The following is a 21,734-nucleotide window of genomic DNA, read 5'->3' on the forward strand; positions in this document are numbered from 1 at the left end:
TCTCTTGTACAACCCTTTGTGATCCACTGATGAAAAAGGGATACATGTGATTGGTGCTATGGACTAGACTCTGCACTCCTGTGGCAATGTGGAGTAACTCCACTGATAACTAAGGAAATACTCCAGATTTACATCAGCACAACTGCAGAGTCCTATGGAGGGGAATAGGGCATTTTGTCCTGGAGACCCCATTTGAGAGGGCCCCCAAACACAGGGTAGTGTTGTGCTTTATTCAGAGCTTTTTCAATGCCATTCACTGAAACTGGTGACACAAGTAAAACTCTCAGTGGGAGGGCATTGAGGGAGAGGGTATGCACTGATACTAAGCCATGGGGATGCATCACGGAAAGAAACAAGTTTTTGATGTTGCTCAGAGAGAATTAACAAATACAGGTTTGGCAGCATTCCAATCCTACACATACCCATGGTTTGTATTGAGGTTAAAAGCTAAGCAAAATGCCTCTAAACAGGAGCATAGTCGGCAGAGGGTAGTCTTTTTCACAAAGAACAGAAACAATACCAAGATAAAATTGAAGTATGTTGATGTTTTATCACCCTCATTTGCAGTTTATGCCCAACCACAGTAGACTCATTTTTATAGAGGACCAAATTCTTAAACAACCTTTCTCCAAAACATAACTGCATGGATCCTACAATACTGGCATTACATTGCATTGAAATCTTGACTAGTAGCAGACACACTCTTAGTCCTCAGCCCTGTAGATTACTTGTGCTTCCAAAATGATCTACTTGAGGAGTACACACACATAAATATGCCATCATGCCCTGACCTACTAGGACTGCTTCAGAATACCTTTCTACAACTCCTGTCACAGAGACCCTATGAAAAGAGGGTAGTCTCTGTGGGCATTGAAAAGGGCCAAGTTCTTGGTAAATTATATCGGACCACTTTCTCCGACTTCATCCCACCCACCCCCTTTTTTTTGGTTGGTGCTTTTAAACAGCATCCTACCTGAATTTATCCCATAGTATTTACCCTAATGCTTCCAAATGGTTATATCACATCACACAAGGACTTTGGTCCAAATAGCCCATTATTTGTTGTCCATCAGGAAATGCTGTAAAGGAAATTTTTTTAGTCAAACCTTTGTGAAGGGAGGGGCCTAATGGGGTTGGCATTAATGGGAAAGGAAAGTGATGGGTTGTTGGTTTTTTTGGTGGGAATGGGGAACTGAAGAGGTCCTCAGAGGGTATAAACTGGCATCACCTCATTGGCTTCAGGGCCAGTTTATAGCAGCTGAGATTCTGACCACAAGTCTTGTATTTCATGACTATTTTCTTCCTCCATCACATTTGTGCATGTTAATTTCTCACTGGAGAATCCAAACTTAGGCATGCTGGACTGTTTGCAGTATTGTTAGCAGAGCTGGTCAAATGTCCAACATTTTCTGATGAACATTCAGTTTGATGAAAATTCAATATTTGGGAACATTCACCCAGCTCAGATTATAATTCATTTTACTTTTGCCAAAACATTTTTCCTTGAGAAAATTACAAAGAAGAAAATTGCATGGGCTTTCCAAAAGAGAAAAAGAAAAGCCAAATTATGGCCCTTTCCACTACTATAGTATGAGCCTAATTTTCTACTCTTTCACATCACTTCTGCAGTGGGAGCTTATCAGAACCAGACACATTAGCTAATTAATCCACTATCAGTTGCACTAACTCCACTGAATTTGAATAGAGTCACAGCAGGGCTAAACTAATTCAGTGGAGAGGGGAGTAGGCCATATCACTTTCAATTAAATGGTTAATTGTCAGATGAAGCAATTCAGATTTAGACAGATTTGTCTGTCTATTTTCATAATAAAATCTTTGGGAGGCTATAGCCCTATCTATGACTTTTACAGACAAACCCCTAACAGGTAAATTGAGGTATTAATGAAGCTACATGTCCTTAAGAATCAGTATATGATTTTAGAATTTGAACCTCTTAAGCCCCTATTTGCATTAGCAAACAACAACAACAAAAGCAATGTTTAGAACTACTTTACCAAATAATATTAAACCACAAGTCTTTCTCTTCCATTTGAATGCTGTGGGATTTCCCAAGGGGCAAGGGGACAGCCATCACTGGAGAAGAAGGGAGAATGACACGGTCTCTGTGCTATGGAGAGAGTTATTGCGCTGACTCAGGCTGTGCCATCACAGAGGAGGAACATGGAGGTAGGCAAGGGGAATTGCCACCAAGATCCACTCTTGCATGAATCCAGAGGATCTAGAACCCTGACATGGGCATCATAGCCTGTTTATCAGTTGGGTAAGTGTATTCCATCTAGGGCTGCCTGGTGTCCAGTTTCTGAAGGGAACACCCAGCCAAAAAGGGACCTTGGTGGTTTTTTCAGTCCTGCTGACCAGGCAGCTCAATGTCCACTTGGTTGCACAAGACTAAGGCAGGTTTCCTACATTCTGTGACTCCTGGAAGCAGTGGCTCATCCCTCCTCTGGCTCCTACAGCCAAGAGGCGCCACATGCTGCTCCACCCCAAGTGCCAGCTCTGTTGCTCCCACTGGCTAATAACCACAGCCAATGGGAGCTGTGGAGGTTGCTGCCTGGCCAGGCCTCTGCATAGGAGCTATAGGTAGAATGACATGATGCTGCTTCTAGGAGCTACTTGAGGTGAGCACCACCTAGCGCTTGCATACCTGGGCTGTTCTATGCCCCACTCCCCTGCCATTATCTCCCTCCCAACCTCCCAGTGCCAGCACACAGAATGCTGCTGCACCCCAAGCTCTCTCACACCCTGATCCCCTCATATCTGGCCTCACCCCAAAACCTGCACCCCCAGTCCAGAGCCTGTATTCCCCCCCACACCCAACCCACCTGCTTCAGCCTGGAGTCCCTTCCCATACTCTAAAGCCTCCATCCTCCAGCCTGGAGCCCACCTCTTGCACAGGCATCATAGCCCCAGGGATCAAATCACTCGTCCCTAGCCCCACTCCAGATCTCAAACCCACAGCTACAGCCCTCGCCCCCTGTCACATCCCAACCTACTGCCTCAGCCTGATGCCCTCTCCTGTACCCTGCACTCCTCATTTCTAGCCCTCCCCCAAAGCCTGCACTCCCAGCTACAACCCTCACAAACCCCTGAACCAGCCTTGTGAAAAATGAGCAAATGAGTGAGGGCAGGGAGAGCGAGTGACATGGGGTGGAACAGGGGGCAAAGGTGTATAGTTTTGTGGGTGTAGAAAGTTGGAAACTCTCATTCCATCCTACCCCACCTCTGCTTAGATCCTCATAAAAGGCCAATTTTTTGGGCTTTATGCATAGTGCATATCATCATCAGAGAACATTGCAACCACCAGGCCTGATTCTCTTCTCACTCAGGTTTCCACCTCTGTAACTCAATTAGCTTCATTCAGAATTTATTCTTCCTACAAACCTGTCTGACTGATGGTAGATACAGACCCCTTAACCAATAATGAGTTCCCCACATTAGGTAACTATTATTATGATGAGGAAATTGGGGCAGAGGGTTTAAACAACTTGCTTAAGGTAGAGTGTCTCCTATGGAGAGTAATCCTGAACATGGTTTAGCCAGTACAGGGTATTCTAACCCATTTTCTCATCACAAGAAATAACAGCTCAGTCCAAACACAACAAAGGGAACTTTCAATTTTACCTCCTAGCTGCTCCATGTTACAGATGTGTCAAAGTTTCCAAATTGTTGTATTTCACTGCAGCGATAAGATGTCTTACATGAGTTCTGTCAGGAATACAAGAAAACATCTGGAACTACATCCTCAATTGGTGTAAAGTGATTTCAGCACAGCTATATTAGCATATATCGGCTGGGGCATCTGGCCTCTTTAAAAATCTATCTTTCCTTTGCTTCTGTTGTCCAGTCTGTAATTTGCACAAAATGTTTTGTCCTTAGATGCAGTGGCGGATATAGGGCAGGGTGAGCAGGGTGGCTGCTCCAGGCCCCACGCTTCAATAGGCCCCGCCCACACGCTATTACCTGTCAGCTGTGGCCATGGAGCATGCGCGAAATTTTGCTGCCCTGGGCCCTGCAAAACTCTCATCTGCCCCTGCTTAGATGGTAAACAAAGGCAAGGGCTGCATCTACACTGGCATGATTTTGCACAAATACTTTTAATGGAAAAGTTTTTCCATTAAAAGTATTTGCGCAAGAGAGCGTCTATACTGGCATGTGCCTTTGCGCAAAAGATTTGCTTTTGTGCAAAAGCATCCGTGGCAGTGTAGACGCTCTCTTGCACAAGAAAGCTCCGATGGCCATTTTAGCCATCGGGCTTTCTTGCGCAATAAATTGATGTTACCTGTCTACACTGGCCTCTTGCGCAAGAGGACTTATCCCTGAGCGGGAGCATCAGAGTATTTGCACAAGAAGCACTGATTTCATACTGTAGAACATCAGCGTTCTTGCGCAAATACCTGCGGCCAGTGTAGACAGGCGGCAAGATTTTGCGCCAAAGCAATTGCTTTGGCGCAAAATCTTGCTAGTGTAGACGCAGCCAAAGAGTCTAACTTAAGAACTATTTCCTCATGGACACATGAAATATTTTTAAATTGGGGGGGGGATCAGTGGCTCAGTGAGTCATGCTTCCTAGATCTGTATGCAGATGGGATGCATTGAGCATGAGACTCTCTATTTCTATACTGAAAGGAAGGAGTTGGCTGCCTTCATAACAATGTTTTCCTTTTCCCCAGAGTGCACAGTAAGGTAAAGAACTGGGGAGGAGGGGAAGGGACATGTGAAAGAGTTAATGTATCTAAAGCTGCACTGACTTCTCAGAAATTCCTAGATTTTAAGAGCAGAAGAAATCTTTATTATCAGCTAGACTGATCCCCTGCTAATACAGACCATAACATTATACCTAGAAATTCCCGTAATGAGCGAGGTAACAGTGGTGCTTCCCTTGTGTTGTAGAATTCACTCCCCTTTATGGAGAGGTCCCAGCACTAACTGTGGACAAGAACTCATGTTTCCAGGAAGCCAAAAATATAGGAAGGAAATTCCAGATTAGTGCGGGGCAAATAATAGATTTTCTGGATTTTTGATAGTTGGTTTGGGGGGAGGAGGGGAAGAAGGGGGTGACAAGGTTTGCTTTGTGTCAAAACAAAAATGAAAATTTTCAAAAGTTTTGGGGAACTGAAAAGTGGAAACCATTTTGAATTGTACCAAAATGAAACAAAAGTAAAGGATTAGATTTACCAAATGCTAAGGTCAGTGGCAAGAGAAGTAAGTTACCTGGGGTATGTCTACACTACAAAGTTAATTCGAACTAACAGCCGTTAGTTCGAATTAACTTTGATAGGCGCTACACATACAAACCGCTAGTTCGAACTTAATTCGAACTAGCGGAGCGCTTAATTCGAACTAGGTAAACTCATTCTACGAGGACTAAGCCTAGTTCGAATTAAGTAGTTCGAATTAAGAGCTGTGTAGCCACTTAATTCAAACTAGTGGGAGGCTAGCCCTTCCCAGCTTGCCCTGGTGGCCACTCTGGGCACCACCAGGGAAACTCTTCTGCCCCCCTCCCGGCCTCAGAGCCCTTAAAGGGGCATGGTCTGGCTACGGTGTCTGTGCCAGGTGCAAGCCTGCTAGCACCCAGCCAGCAGACCCTGCACCTGGTATGGCATGAACCAGCCACCCGCTGCCACCCAGCCCTCCCCCTCTTCCTGGGATCAGGCTGGCTGCTCCCAGGAGCCTGCCCGGGGCCGCAAGAGGTGGGCGCCTGCCTGGTCTGGTGCCGAGATCGTGGACCTCATCCACGACCTCCACACTAGGCACAGGAAAGTGGCCGTCTAGGGCAGGATAGCTGCCAGCCTGGCCACGCAGGAGCAGGTTTGCATGAAAATCAAGGAGGTCCAGTGAGACCCCCGACCCTGAGCCCTGAGCTTAGAACGGCTGTACTGGGTCAGACCAAAGGTCCATCTAGCCCAGTAGCCTGTCTGCCGACAGCGGCCAACACCAGCTACCCCGGAGGGGATGGACCGAAGACAACGACCAAGCCATTTGTCTCATGCCATCCATCTCCAGCCTTCCAAAACAGAGGCCAGAGACACCATTTCTAGCCCATGGCTAATAGCACTCCATGAACCCAGCCTCCATGAATTTATCTAACTTCTCTTTAAACTCTGTTCTAGTTCTAGCCTTCACAGCCTCCTTCAGCAAGGAGTTCCACAGGTTGACTATTTGCTTTGTGAAGAAGAACTTTCTGTTATTAGTTTGAAGCCTGTAACCATTAATTTCATTTGGTGTCCTCTAGTCCTTCTATTATGGGAACTAATGAAGAACTTTTCTTTAAGCACCCTCTCCACACCACTCGTGCTTTCATAGACCTGTATCATATCCCCCCTCCGTCTCCTCTTTTCTAAGCTGAGAAGTCCCAATCTCTTTAGCCTCTCTTCATATGGGACCTGTTCCAAACCCCTGATCATTTTAGTTGCCCTCCCCTCTCCCACTCTCTCTCTTCCCGTCTCCCACCTCGTTTTCCCAGTCTCCCCGAGTTTTGTTCAATAAAGAGAGTTTCTATTTTTGAACACACGTGTCCTTTATTTTGTACATCAGGAAGGGGGGCTAGGGAGGGGCAAGTAGAAGGAGGTGAGGGAGGAATGGGGTACGTGCCCCCAATGGGGAGGACTGGGGTGGCTCTGCGGGCTCCTCCGGGTGGAAGCTCTCCTGAACCCTCCCCGATTAACACCCCCCCCAGGATGGCAGCCTGCGGCAAGCTGGGCTGATGGCTGAGTGCTGTGATATGCCGAGTGTGGGCATTCAGGGCACTCCAAGCCAGGACAGCTTTGCTGTTCCTCATCAAGGGTACGTCTAGACTACATGCCTCTGTCGCCAGAGGCATATAGATTAGGGTACTGGACATAGTAAAATGAAGCGGCAATTTAAATAATCGCCGCTTCATTTAAATTTACATGGCTGCCGCGCTGAGCCGACAAACAGCTGATCAGCTGTTTGTCGGCTCAGCGTGATAGTCTGGATGCTCCCCTGCAGACATCAAAGGTATTTGTCGACCACCCAGGTAAACCTCATCCCAGGAGGCATACCTGGGTGGTCGACAAATACCTTTGATGTCGGCAGGGGAGCATCCAGACTATCGCGCTGAGCCGACAAACAGCTGATCAGCTGTTTGTCGGCTCAGCGTGGCAGCCATGTAAATTTAAATGAAGCGGCGATTATTTAAGTCGCCGCTTCATTTTACTATGTCCGGTACCCTAATCTACATGCCTCTGGCGACAGAGGCATGTAGTCTAGACATACCCCAAGTTAGACAAGCGAGCGTAGAACCCCTGAGAACTGTCTGTCCGGGGTGGGGGTCGGGTCCCTTTAAGCACAGCCCTTGGCTAGCCTGAGACAGCAGCTCCTCGCTCTAAGTCCTAATCTGATGCCCTGCTGGCACTGCTTCTGGCCATCCTTAACCTCAATTCAGGGCCCACTCAATGTGGACATGCTAGTTCGAATTAGCAAAATGCTAATTCGATCTAGTTTTTAGGTCTAGATGCACTAGTTTGAATTAGCTTAGTTCGAATTAACTAATTCGAATTAAGTTAGTTTGAATTAGTGCTGTAGTGTAGACATACCCCAGGGGAGGAGAAGCAAGAGAGCATCAGTTGTGACCGTTAGCTTGGTGGTTAGGGAACTTGTCTGGGTTGCGAGAATCAGGTTTAATTCCCCCTTTGCTTGACGTAAGGAAGAGATCTGAACATGGATTTCCCATATTAGGTCAGTGTCAACAATCGAACCGTAAAGTCGGCTAGATAAAAGAAATCCAGAGATTACACATACCTTCACATATCCAGTAACTATCCCAAACATAACTAAAAAACCTCTTATCTGTAGCCAGGCACTTGGTACCACAGAACATGCTGGAGGAGAAAGTCTGGGATATACATCTTAACACCCTTAAAAAACCCTTGTTCACCAAGCAAAGGCAGTCCACAAGAGAAGTACATTACATCATGGAGCAGGCCACTCAAGTACCCCTACAGAACCTGCTTCAACACAGAAACAAAGCCCCTCTTTTGATTGCACAATCATAGTTGATACCTACCACCCCACACTATCACCCGTATGTGATATCATCAAATATCTACAACTCATACGCCGTGGGGATCAAATCCTGAAAGAAATCTTTCCTGGACTCCCAATTCTGGCCTTCAGGTAATCTCTAAACTCATCATCAGAAGCAAGTTCCCTATTACACACCAACTCAAAAAGGAATCACATCCAGCTTGGATCCTACACGCGCCTGTCACGACATGTGGTGTACCTCATGCAGTGCACTAACTGTCCCAAGAACAGCAATGTGGGTGACACCTGACAATCACTATATTCCCTAGTGAATTTAAACAGAAATGATAAAAGACAAAAACATCCTATCAGCTTTGGGTGGGCACTTTTCACAAAGAGATCCCTCTCTATCTGACCTAGCCGTCATTCTCAAAGGAAACCTGCACAACACTTTCAAAAGATGAGTTTGGGAGCTCAAATTCATAACTTTGCTAGACACTAAAAATCATGGTCTTAATAAAGACATTGGATTTATGGCTTATAACAGCAATCTATAACCCACTAAACCTCCTTTTTCCCCTATGACTTGCATGGGCCACCTAGAATAATGTGCTACTTATACTAAACTATGTGTTCAATCTCGTATTCTGCTGTCATTTTAAGGACCTTTCCCAGTCTTGAAGGGAGGCGCTAGCTTGAAAGCCCATCTCTCACCAACAGAAGTTGGTCCTATAAAAGGTTTTACTTCACCCACCTTGTCTTGCTAATACCCTGGGACTGACATGGCTACAACACTGCTTGGATGATAGGAAGTCCTCACAGTTATCTCCAGATTAGACATTGTGATTCTGTTAGCCCCAGTATACAGCTGGACATACTCTCTGAGGTTTAGACTCCAGATCCTCATAGAACAATTTTGGGCTCTACCTTCTGTCTACTTCATATGCACCTGTGACTGAGCAAGTGGAAATGCTCAGAGCTTAGGCAAAATTCCACTCACAATTACACAGGCATATATCCAAAATAACTCCATTGGCTTCTATGGAGTTGTCCCGGAATTGCACTAGTATAACTTGGAGTGAAATTTGATCCTGTTGCTCCAATGGGGATTCTGGATTTCCATGGAGATTTATATTGATTTCTTCCCCAGTGCTCGCTTTGGCACAGGAAGATAACACACGAGACAAAATAAATATGCGTCAAATTTTATTCTCAGTTCCATCTGTATAAATCTAAACTAACTCCACGGCCTTCAATGATATTTGTATGGACTTATGTCAGTGTAAATGAGGATGAAATCTAGCCCTAACTTAGAACATCTCTAGTGGCACAGATAGATAATGAGTTTCAAAATTATAATGAGAGTGTTCATTGTTGTACTATTTTTCTATTTCTGTTTCAGACTCATTGAAATGTGAAATAGGATTGCCGGCTATCCTGACCAGATTGCTGCAAATAGTGTCCAAGTCATCCAGTCAGGAATGTTGGCAACCTTAATAGGAAATAATTTTGAAATAATGTAAAATACACAACAACGTTTTCATTATGAGTGACTGGTCAGCAGCACTGGAAGATAAAATGGCTTCATACTAAACTAAAACGGAGTAAATATGAATAAATAAATCTCCCTGTATATGTCCTTATGTATATGTCTTTGCAGGATCAGGGCCTGAGAACAGACATCATAATCCTCACTTAGCAAAACTCCCATTGCAGTCAATGGGGCTATGTCTACACTGGCGGCTTCTTGCACAAGAACATCTTGCGCAAGGGTTCTTGTGCAAGAAGTCTTGCGCAAGAAAACGTCCACACTGCCATATGCGAGCTGTGCTTTTGAGCAAGAGTGCTCATGGCAGTGTGGACGCTCTCTTGCGCAAGAAAGCTCTGATGGCCATTTTAGTCATAGGGCTTTCTTGCGCAAGAAATCCCTGCTGAACATCCACACTGCCCTCTTGTGCAAGAGCTCCTGTGCAAGAGAGCTTACATCTGTTAGAAAAGAGCGTAGCTCTTGAGCAAGATGCCCTCTCTTACCACACGGTTCTGTAAATTTCTTTGCGCAAGAGCAGGCAGGCAGTGTGGACACTCTGCGGGTTCTTGCATAATAACAGCCATGCTTGTACAAGAAGCCTCAAGTGTAGACATAGCCTGGGAGTTTTGCCTGCAGGATTTATCTAATCATTACAAGACAAAGCAAAGAATTATTAGTTTAAAACTGAAATTAATACGATAACTTTTTTCTGGGCCTTAATTTGTTGATTCATGTTTCGCTTTTATTCTTATCTGATTTTTGTTAAAATGCAGGACAATGTACTGTTGAGAATAATCATACCATGATAATGGGTAACATGAGATGAAATAAAGGACTTTTCACCTCTATTTGCCTTCATTTCCTAACTTAATTCTGCAGATAAGTGTCTGACTCCATCTTCCTGAGTCTATCAGAACTCACATTGGGGCTACGTCTACACTGGCATGATTTTCCGGAAATGCTTTTAACGGAAAACTTTTCCGCTAAAAGCATTTTCAGAAAAGCGCGTCTAGATTGGCAGGACGCTTTTCTGGAAAAGCACTTTTTCCGGAAAAGCGTCCGTGGCCAATCTAGACGCGCTTTTCCGCAAAAAAGCCCCGATCGTCATTTTCGCGATCGGGGCTTTTTTGCGGAAAACACTACTATGCTGTCTACACTGGCCCTTTTCCGGAACAGTTTTCCGGAAAAAGACTTTTGCCCGAACAGGAGCAGCATAGTTTTTCCGGAAAAGCACTGATGATTTTACATTGGATCGTCAGTGCTTTTCCGGAAATTCAAGCGGCCAGTGTAGACAGTTGGCAAGTTTTTCCGGAAAAGCAGCTGATTTTCCGGAATAACTTGCCAGTGTAGACACAGCCTGGATGTTTTACATGAGTGAGGAATTTGAGACCAGCATTAGCAGGGCTAGTTGTTTTGAGAAAGCACTGGCTTGACTAAAGGATGAAGGGAGACTGGGTTTTAATAAACTCTGGTTCTGCAGAATATTCAGATTATTTATCATTTTTGTGTTCCTTCTGTATGCATCTTATATAGTCTTAAGTTATGCCTTAACAGACAAAAATGCTCTTTTGCAGATCAATAAAAAGGTTGTGCAAACAAACCTCCCTGTGAAATGTTACCAAATAGCTTCATGGCAAATAAAAGTCAGAGGGATGAATTCTCTTCTAATTTATCTCTAACTTCAAGGGAGCTGTTCCAGGACAGACTTTGGTCCAGAGTACATTACATGGGGACTGAGTGTGATCACCCAGACAGCATTGGAAATTAGGAATAATTCTCTGTAGGCAGTGGCTTTATACTCTTGTGCAAATGGTGTGAGAGGCAATTCAAATCCAAGACATTTTAACTGACGTATAAAATGTGCTACAAAATGAGACATACAAGAAGGGGAAGCTATGCTATAAAGGTTTGATTACAATTTCTCACAGTTTTCAGGGGCAGTAAGTTTATCCTAAAAAGTAGAAGTAGGGAGAGTAAGCTGGATCATAATGATGTAGTATAAATCTGTTGCAACAGCAATGGCTTCCAAACTAATTTGGCCCATTAATGGTGTAAATGTTTTAAAAAACATGGGATAGTTATTTTGTCGTGTTTATTTTCAAATATGGGATTATCTGCTCCATAATCACAGATGGAACCCTGTATGTCATCAATGATAGTGGTACATAATAAGGAAGGGACAGGACCTTCCCAGTTCAGTCATTCAATAAAACAGATCCAATTCGCTCACACTGATTTACCATTGGTATAAATTCACTGACTTCAGTGGATTCACATTGGTATAACAGGAATCAGATCATCTGTGGGTCTTGTACACAATAACCCCAGAAAGAAAAATTCAGAGCTAGATTTTGGTCCCTAAATTCATGGCTATATAAAGTCAAAATTTGGCTTCACATAGAGGACCATTTCAAAATCAATCAATCAATCAATCAATCAGCCAGCCTGTGTCTGTGTCTCTTTCTCTCTATATGTATATAAAACACCCTTCCTTCATCCCTGTAACTGTTAAATGACCAACCCATTTAAAGCGATGATGGAAACACACGGCCGCTATACCTGTAGGAGATGGATTCCAAGACTTGTAAGATGGTGTTGGGCCGGGACAGCGACTCTACCCCTTGCATCATCAGCAGTTGGGATATACCTGTGTGTGTTGGGGTGGGGGGAGAAGACATGCAAATAGGCTGAAATAGGGAGTGGAAAGGCAGCTGCTGATTGGCTGGAGGGAGAGGCCATGCAGGTAGTTAGTGCACAACACTGCAGGTTACTTAGTGGAAAGTGAGGAGATTCAGGTGTGTGCAGTCCAAGCACAGAGGATATAAAGCCAGGAGCTGGCCAAGTGACCCTAGGATAGTTTATGTGGGATTCTCTACAATAGCTCAATATGCAAGGCCACTGGGCTGTGCTAACTCTTTGCTGGCTAGGACAGCTGTGTGTGGGTAAGTGGGTATCTATCTGTGATCTCTCTCACTGAGATTCTATCCCCCTCACTTTCTGGTCTGTGATCACAAGCAATGGCCTGTTTTTATTTCCCTTTAATTTAAAATCTGTCTATATTATTTCTCTCTAACTTTCTCCTACCCACTCCACCTGGAAGGGTGGGGGTGGAGGAGCTAGGATGATCAGGGCTTGGAAAGCTGTGTTTAAAGGCTTTGCTTCAAGTTATAAAGCAGTTCTAAACAAACTGAGCATTGCCTTTGTTCAGCCTTAATAGTAGGGAAACAAGAGTGTGTCAGCTCTGAGCACAATTTTTTTGCAAGGATTGTTGAGAGGGTGTCTGCTTTGAGCACAAAGTTATTTGCAGGGATTGTTGTTTATAGCTATTTCCCAACTGTCTCTTTTAGCTCTGAACTTGAGGCCTCAGATTGCAAATCCCAAACTTGCTACAAGCAATCCTACCCTTACCACAATTGCACTAGAGAAACCTTTCTGTATGTTTGATGATTCACTGTCTCCAGGGAGCTCCTATGAGGTCTACTTGTATGCAATGGCTGACTCTGGTAAGTTATCTGGCTTTATTTCCTTCCCTTTTCCTCTTTCCCCTGCTCTCTCTGAAGCTATTTAATGTAATTCTTTAAAACCTGATGGCCTTGGCTTTTGATAGCAGTGTGAATTACAAGTGTCCACTTGTACCTGGAAGCTGAGGTAGAGAGAATAAGGCTAAAATTCATCTTAAACAAAAGCCAGCTCTTCAGGGGGTGTAAAGTGGTACACTGTATCTCTACTAGCTTTAATGGAGCCTTGCTGAGGGTCTGTTACCTCTTTCTTTCTGTTAGACTTTAGACCTTGCATGACAAACAACTTGGCTGATGTTATATTGACTGGGGCTGATTCTTCAGCATATACAAGAACTTAATATGCTGACCATTGTCAGCTAATCAGGGTGCCCTAATTGTGCTAATGTGGCACATGGCTGGTCCTTGTCTATGCTGACTGACTCTGCATCAAGCCAGCTGGACTGTTCATGAATATGCTTTCCAATGAAGAAAGAGATGAGATGACCTATTCCTGGGGAAGGTAGTAAAAAGGGAGCTTGGATTGCTCTTGGTTGCAGCTTTGCTTTTGAAAGCTATTACTCAATCTGTAACTTTAAAGACAAACCTAGCTATCCTCAGAGGGTACGTCTAGACTGCGAGGATCTATTGGAAAAAGCACATTTTGTGTATCTCTTGCCGATACTTTTGTCAGAAGAGGCTTTTCTGAAACTTGGCCCATCTAGACTGGGGCAGATTTTGGGGGGGAACCCTCTTTTGAAAGCCCCTTCTTTCTTGTGGAACAAGGAATAGAGGGGCTTCTGAAAGTGCATCTGCTCTCCTGCAAAAAAGTGGAAGAGCAAACACATTCCTTGGAGCAGCGTAGGTTTTTTAGGATGCTGCCAGTATCCTGAAAAACCCCAGTCTAGCTATACCCTGACACTTTACTGTTTGACAGCAACTGCTTTTAGAGGATACAATCTGGCAGTACTTCAGGGTTAAGTGGAGCCAAATTCATGTCAGGAAGCTTGAGCTTAGGCAAATAAGGATGAACAGTCTAATGTTCAATGACTACAAATAGTAGGCTCAACTAAGCTACATAATAGCTTAGCAACCGAAGCTGTGTCAGCAGTAGCTACAAAAATCTTTCCTCTAGTCAGGGATGGAAAATGAGACATGGAGTAAGTCTGACAGTAACAAACTGATAGCACAGGAAAGTCTATTAGCTGACAAGTACATTGCTGGTTCTCATGGCTTACTGCACTTCTGGGAAGATGGATGTGGAGGTGTTTCCTTATGACTAAAGAACTTTGCCTCTGACAAATTTGTGCTTACTCAGGATAGTTGAATCTCTTGCAGGAGTTGCCATGAATGTGCTGGTTAATGGGATATCTTAAAACCCAACTGTTACATCATAATGATAGGAAGTGCACCACCTGTACAAGCTTTTATAAAAGCTTTTGAGGTGGAATACTTGAGACAAACCAGACATCAAAAAAGGCCTCTGTGGAAACTCCTCATGCTCCTCTGTCCCCTCTACATACAGTAAAGTCCATAGCATGCACTCCCTTATAGTTGTACATCTTTTGTTTATGAAGAGTTGCATTCAGCCATTCAATGAGGAAACATTCCCTGACTACTTGTTGAACTTGGACAACTTCTTTAAAGCTTGCCTCTGCCTTAGAAAGCAGCATGTTTCATCATCCTAAGATGCCCCATAGTGGGGTGAGAGGCATTGCTGACATGGGTGTAACTTTCTCAGTAAGCTGTGTACACTGGATGGCCCTCTAGAGGCTGGGAGTACTTGCTTCATTCCCTATTATCAGAGGATCACACAATGCCTTTCTAGTGTGCAGAGATGCTCTGCAGAAGGTTTGAGAAGGTAGCCTAGAGCCTCATCTGAGTTAACTTAATCTGTGCCATATTGTTACTAGTGTCTGACATGTGACACACTTTTCTGGAATTACATTACAGGGTAGATGAAACTTGACCATGAACTACTATAAGCATTATTCCATGATGCCTCTGGGGCATTGGGTTTCAGGGAACAGGCTAGTGAATTAAAATGCATTACTTCATGGCCTTTAGTGTAGCTGCATTCTCATTATTGACTCTCCCTGATGGGCAGGAGAGGGTTGGGGTGAGTAAGGGTTAGACTGTTGCCTTACCCTCTTCACCCCACACACAATTTTTCAAATAGCTTGGTTCAGCTGTACCCCCTTTCTTCAGTGAAAAGTCCTGCCCCTGGGTACATCCATCCATGGGCTACAAAGGGCAGCTGCATGAAGTGAGAGGAGGAGCCTTTGCACTCTGTGTCAAACTCCCAGCACCATGCAGGGGGAGGGGTCTCAAAGAAATGACTACCAAGATTATTGGAAAGGAGAAGCTTGGCCTGTGGTGGAGAGGGATTCTGTCAAAAGGGCCTGAGGCTGCTCCTCAGCTCTTAGAAGGTGACAGACAGGAATGAGCATTTCTAGCCAATCACAATGGCAGAGAGCCAAAATACAATGGAGTGGTAGAAGTGTGGCAGTAGAGCTTTTGCTGGGCTGGCCATTGACCTGAGTTTCCCTGGTCCTCTCTTCCCCTCTTCTCCCCCAACTGTGATGTTGACCACTGTCCCTCTGTGAACCTCCTGAGAGTTTCTTGATTTAAATGCTAGGAAGGACATATGGAGCCTGCCTTGTGTATGAATGAGAATACATACAGCCATCTTGGAGCAAGGGATTCACCTGGAAGTGGAGCAGAAGTCTGGGATAGCTGCAAACCCAAACATCCACTGGGAAGGAAGCCTACAGGCTCCACTGTTGGTTTCTCACTTGAGGGAAAACCTGGCTTAACTAACCCACCTTCCAAGCTCCCTCGGTTTCCCCTGATGTCCCTCTTTTGAGGCTGTTCTGCTGGGGAGGGAGAAAATACATCCCCTACAACTTGCTCCACTCTGAAGGGGAGCAGACCCAGGAGGCACTTCTCCTTTTCCCCAGAGGTCTTATCACAGCTACAGGAACACAGGTGCTGCTTCTATCCCTTGTGACAAACAAGGTCTTTAAGAGACAATGAAGGAAATGTGTTTCCCTCCCACCATCAGTGGTGCTCTTGGCTAGTGATCGATAGGGGCTGGAAGAAAGGACAGTCTGTTGGGGGCCCTTCAATTTTAAAGTTTTAACATGGTGGGCTTGTTCGGGTCCTTTCATTTGACACAGATCAGGGTTCAGTAATATTGGTGGGTGGATGGGAAGGGTTCTTCTAATGCATATTAAACTGAAGTATCCAATTTCTCTTGCAGAAAGTACTGTAAGCTCAGCTGTGACTGACAACAGCAGCAAACCTCTCAATACCACCTTCCAAGACACCAATGGAGGACAACTTGGACCTTACAGGGCTGCATTGTTTAATGTGCCCAACTGTGCATCACCCCCTATGCTAGCTGATGTTGTGAATGTGAAAAAAGTTTCAGATGTCTTGAAACAATACCTCTTCAGAGTGGGAGATGATGTGACTTGTTTATATGACCCAAACTTTCCTGGTGCCTGTAACCCACCCCTTGCTCAGGACACAACATACAGGTATAGTTCACAAGTCTCCTTTATGGTTAGAGGTGCCATTACACTTGGCACCAAGGTTAACTTGGTATAACTTGCAAACTGCACTACTTGAAATAGTAAAACTGTTTCTTTCAACTGCTCCATTGTGTTGGGCTCTATTCAGTCCTCCTTAATGGTAACCTTCATTGCACCACTTATACACACAACCCACACAGCTTCAGCTCAAGAGACCTAATTTAAGTTACTGTGAGATCTTTAAACTGTCTTAACTGGCTCTTGTAGAAGCCACTGAATGTTTGCCTGAAAAGATCTTGCTGAGTAGAATCCACCAACTGGTAATTTGACTCTCTTCCACTTTTTTCCTGCAGTAAGGAAGCCCTGCAGGACTCAGTCTTTGGACAACATCCCACAAATTTCCTTGTCTGATTGCATAACTAGGAGACACTACTGTTAGAAAGTTAACTAGCACACTCACAAGCAAATGACAGAAGGTGGAAGGGAGAGGATTTTGTGCTAACTCTCCTCTGGCCATTCCATGGGCTTTAGAGGGGAACAGACACTTCTAACTGCCAGTATCTTCATCTCTAACAGAAGAGGTTACCAAATCTTCCATTTTAGCAGCTACTGGATTGGTTTAGATGCCAGATTGTCAAAGCTTTTGCATGCATGATTGACTTTGTGTCTCTGATTTTTAGGTTTAAATACCTCTTAGTAGATGTGAATGCAGGTGTTGTCAAAGACCAAACTCTCTGGTCTGACCCAATGAAAACCAGAAGGGGTAAGTGTTTCAAAGTTCAACTGCTTTCTCTTGGGGGGAAAAAACAGGGCTTAGGACAGTCACTTCCTGCCAAGAAGCACCTTGCTAAAGAAACTGCTTAAAGCTTTTGGACTGAAAAGATGAATTGCGGACAAAGCTTAAACATGACAGGCTTTGTGTTATGGCATGAGCTTAGGTCTGGATCCTACTTTGCCTCTGCTGCAGTCACTAGATAAATCACTTACACCCACTGGTAAATACAGAGGTTACTTACCTTTATTATGGGGGTATTTTGAGAGTTAAACTAATCCTACAAAGCACAGATGAGGAACCTTAGGCCCAGGAGCCAGATGTGGCCCCTGGCTTGCCTGTATCTGGCCCCTGGGGCTCAGGGCTCCTCCCCATCCTGTCTGACTCCTCCCCCCATGAGACAATGGCCCCCAACCCCAAAATAGTTCCCCATCCTTGCTGTAAAGTACTTCAAGATTTCAAATGAAGGATTTTGTCATACCAAGGAAAGGAGTACATGAGGTGGGGTGGGGAAGGCTTAGACAAACTTCCCTGCTTCATGCTATTTGTAGCCAATCTTCTTGGTCTCTAAATATGTAATGTAAATACTTATTTTTTCCTTCTGCTGCCTCTCCTAGTAAAACAGTCCTCAACAATTGATACCTGGCCTGGGCGAAGGAGTGGAGGAATGATTGTCATCACATCAATCTTAAGCACTCTTATGTTCATTCTAGTTGCTGGCTTTCTTGTCTCCCTATACTTCATTGTCATGTAAGTTACAGTTACATGTCAAAATTGCAGTCTGAGTTAGACCCAACCACCACAAATTGTCTAGTCTAATGTTCTGCAGAACCCCAGGGTTCCACAAAATGAAAATAGAGGGTCCACACTAATTCATGTTGTAATAGAATTCTTAATGGAATGGAATTTTCATTTACTTACCAATTTTATTGAACAATTTTTCATTTGTTTGCCATAAGTGTCCCTATGTAATGCCACAGAGTGGAGACAATGTCACTACTCAGCACTGTGCCTACAGCTAGGGGTTCCGCAAACCCTTTCAACTTCAAAAGGGTTCTGTGGCCAAATAAAACTAGGAAACACTGGTCTGAGCAATTGAATGATTGCTATGAACCTCATTATGAATGTCTCTAGCTGGGAATTCTAGCTTCTCAATTACTGACTGTCAGACTACCATCAAGCAAGGTGTTTCAACCTTTTGGTCTGCACCTAAAAAAATCAGTATCTGAGGGAGAATCATGACAACAGCCCAAAAGCTGTGACCTGTCCCTCCTACACAGTAAATGACTTATGTCAGGATAGCACTCAACCAACTTTCTAGTTAAAATAAGTGGGTGCAGCATGAAGTTGCACTTGATTAGTCTGGATGTACAATTTCACTACTAGACAATACAAATGTCTAGTTTCTTGAACTGGGTACAAGTTTCTAAAGGGAGGATAAAGTTCTTATTGCTCTGGTACACAGAGCAAATGCTGCACCTCTGCTAAGGATGGTTGCTTGACACTGGACCATCTCTCCAAAGATGTTAAATGATACTGTCACTCTAATGAACAGTTCCTCCAAAGGGGAGGAGAAGCTTGAGGGGAGCTGCCTTAAGGCCTGGTGACCTTTTTTAAGGGTCTGTTCTTTAAATCACTGCTGAAGTCCCCACACTGAGGAAACACTAAGGCCTGGGAGGGAATGGCATGGCATGGTCCAGGCGGTGCTGGTGGCTTACTGCCCTTAGCCCCAACCCTTCTGCTAGAGGTAGAGTTGCCAGAAGGTTTCAACAAAAATACTGGACACACGTGACTTATTGCAATCTACATTGCATCTTATTTAGAAAACATGGGACATTTATATTTTGTCAATTTGTTTCCCAAACAGAGCTCAAATACTATACTGCTCAGTTCAAAATTGGACACCTGGCAACTCTAGCCAGAGGCCCTAACCTTTCTGGGTGCCTGGAGCCAAGTCTCCTCTCCTCTCCCCCCACACCCATTCTTCCCCAGGATCCTGAAAGGTCTGTCACCAGAATGAATAACCATTTGAGTAGACACTGGTCAGACTAATTTTACATCAGATGAGTCTATACATGAATGGCCTCTTGACTCTTGGGCAGGGGGAGCTAAGCTCTTATGAGGTTTGGGGAATTAGACTAACTGAAGAGCAAAAGAAAATGGATAAGGTCTAGATAACTAAGATTGCTTAGTTCACACCATCATTAAAAAAGATGGATAGCTTTTTTAACTAAATGGCTGTTACCAAGCTGGATGCTAAATGGTACTTAATTTTTCCAAATTAGTAGTGTGACTGTCTAAGCTTTTAATTCTGATGGATTAATCTTTCTTTTCAAGCAGGGCACCAGAAGAGGCAGTCACGGAGACCAGACATGAGTCTCGGACTACAGAGCAGGGTGCACCACGATCTCGGGGTAACTCTGAGGTAGGGAACCAATAAGCCTTGGTGGAAAGAAGAATCCAGCTGAAGTCCAACTGTGGTGTGAAGCTACACATGTACGGATAGCAAAAAATTACCCTCTTAACTCTGAATAGTTCACATTCATTAGCAACTCAAGTTCCGCATTGGAAGCTGTGGCACAGGTGCCACAACCTGTTCTGTCAACTTCTATTGTACCACCACTATCTTAATCTGGCTGCAGTCACAAATGGATGCTAGCACTGAGCCCCAGTGACAAGATTACTTGCTGCTACCAACAGTTACATGCTTTAACAGCACATCTCTAAAAATGAAGGGTGGTAGAGAATTCTCACTGGCTGACTGAATTAGTGGAAGGAGAGAGAAAATGACCAAGTGTATATGCAGAGGAGAGTAATACTGACAACTTTCAATTTCACTGGGATGGGCTCAGGTTATTTAGTACCTAATTAGCCTTGCTATGTTAATGTGATATAACAAGGCTTCTAGCTGAGTATATAGTAAAGGCTTGACAGCAGCTGGCCTCTGATCTTCATAACTGAAGAACTTAATGTATCAGAACTGCAATTTAGTACCAAACTTTGAATTGAAGGGCAGAAGCAAACTAACCAACTGCAGATATGAGGGGTGTGGCTCCCATAAAATATCAGCAACTTGCTCAGCTCTGCATAGATGGCACACCTAGCCTCCCATACCTATAAAGGAAATTGAGAGAAGTTACTGAGGCCAGAATTCAGGTCTCTTTGACACAATACAGCATAACTGTATTTGGCGGGTTCCATCAGCTTCTAAACCTACTTCTCTGAACAGTTCCTGTAACAGTACATTCTCAACCAGTACCGCTGGAAGCAGTCTTGTTACTTTCCTTCACTTCTGTTATGTCCCCACTGAACAGTAAAAGTGGGGGGAAAAGTGCTAATGCTGCATTTTTTCCTCCCACTGACCTTCCCAAGTTGTATTCAATGTGTATTGCATGAAACCTTCTCCTAAACTAATCTAGGACAAGTTATGTCAACAGTTGTGAATGTTGCTTATATTCATAAAGTTTTAGCCATCCATTCTAGTGTTGGCTGCATAAAGACTGAGATCTCCTAAACTGACACACTTTGGCTATGTCTATACTCTCAGCTTCTTGTGTGAGAAATAAGCAAATGAGGCCAAGTATGGAATATTGCCAAGCCTCATTTGCATACCTGAGTCACCATTTTTGAAGAGGCTCTTGTGCAAGGGGCAGTGCAGACAGCCCCTTTTGGCACAAGAAACCCTCTTGCACAATGCTGTTCCTGAAAATAATCAGCATAGTGGCATTGTGCAAGAGGGTTTTTCTTGTGCAAGAAGAGGTGGTGCAGACAGCTCCTTCAGGGGCAAGAGACTGTTAAAAAATGGCAGCTCATCAGGTATGCAAATGAGGCTTGGCAATATTCCATGCTTAGCCTCATTTGCTTATTTCTCACACAAGAAGCTGCCAGTGTAGACATAGCCTTTGATTAACACTAATCACTGATGCAATTACCTAAGTCTGTTAATGTTACATAGCACACAAAGATAGCATTTTTGTTGGTTTTTAACTGTTAAACACCCTGGAAAGTGTACAGAGGGCATTCTTGTCATGATGCTGATGTTTTACATTAAATGTTTCTTCCCAGGCATCCTATGTGTTGTGTGTAATTCTTGACTGTAGGTCAGAATTAGCCTTTGGAAGCAAAATTAGCCCATGGAAGACAGGTATGGTATGAGTGACCTGGGGGGAGGGGGAGAGACTACAGATAGGGTAGCATTAGCTTGCCTATTATACCCAAAGGCTGAAGTGGCTTTCTCCCTAATCAAAGAACTGAAGTAATAACACCTGATAATACATCCCCTACCTATGAAGTGACCATCTATTGGACCAGCTCCTGGTGGTAGGAAAGACAAGCTTTTAGGCATGGAGGTCCATCTACACTGCAAGGTTTTTGCACAAGTCTTTTGCACAAAA

General features: G+C 44.1%; 1 protein-coding gene across 1 annotated transcript; it reads left to right on the forward strand.

The window, feature by feature from the left end:
* The first annotated feature begins 12,302 nt into the window (after window positions 1–12,302).
* Window positions 12,303–21,408, forward strand: UPK3A (uroplakin 3A). Its single transcript, XM_006127747.5, has 6 exons — window positions 12,303–12,477; window positions 12,883–13,038; window positions 16,295–16,574; window positions 17,249–17,331; window positions 17,958–18,090; window positions 19,681–21,408. Exons 1-6 carry the CDS (start codon window positions 12,423–12,425, stop codon window positions 19,778–19,780), a joined length of 807 nt encoding a protein of 268 aa, XP_006127809.3. The 5' UTR covers window positions 12,303–12,422; the 3' UTR covers window positions 19,781–21,408.
* The last annotated feature ends 326 nt before the right edge of the window (window positions 21,409–21,734 follow it).

The sequence above is a fragment of the Pelodiscus sinensis genome, chromosome 1, assembly GCF_052426305.1.
Source record: "Pelodiscus sinensis isolate ZL-2025 chromosome 1, ASM5242630v1, whole genome shotgun sequence".
In the NCBI taxonomy this organism is placed as follows: domain Eukaryota; kingdom Metazoa; phylum Chordata; order Testudines; family Trionychidae; genus Pelodiscus; species Pelodiscus sinensis.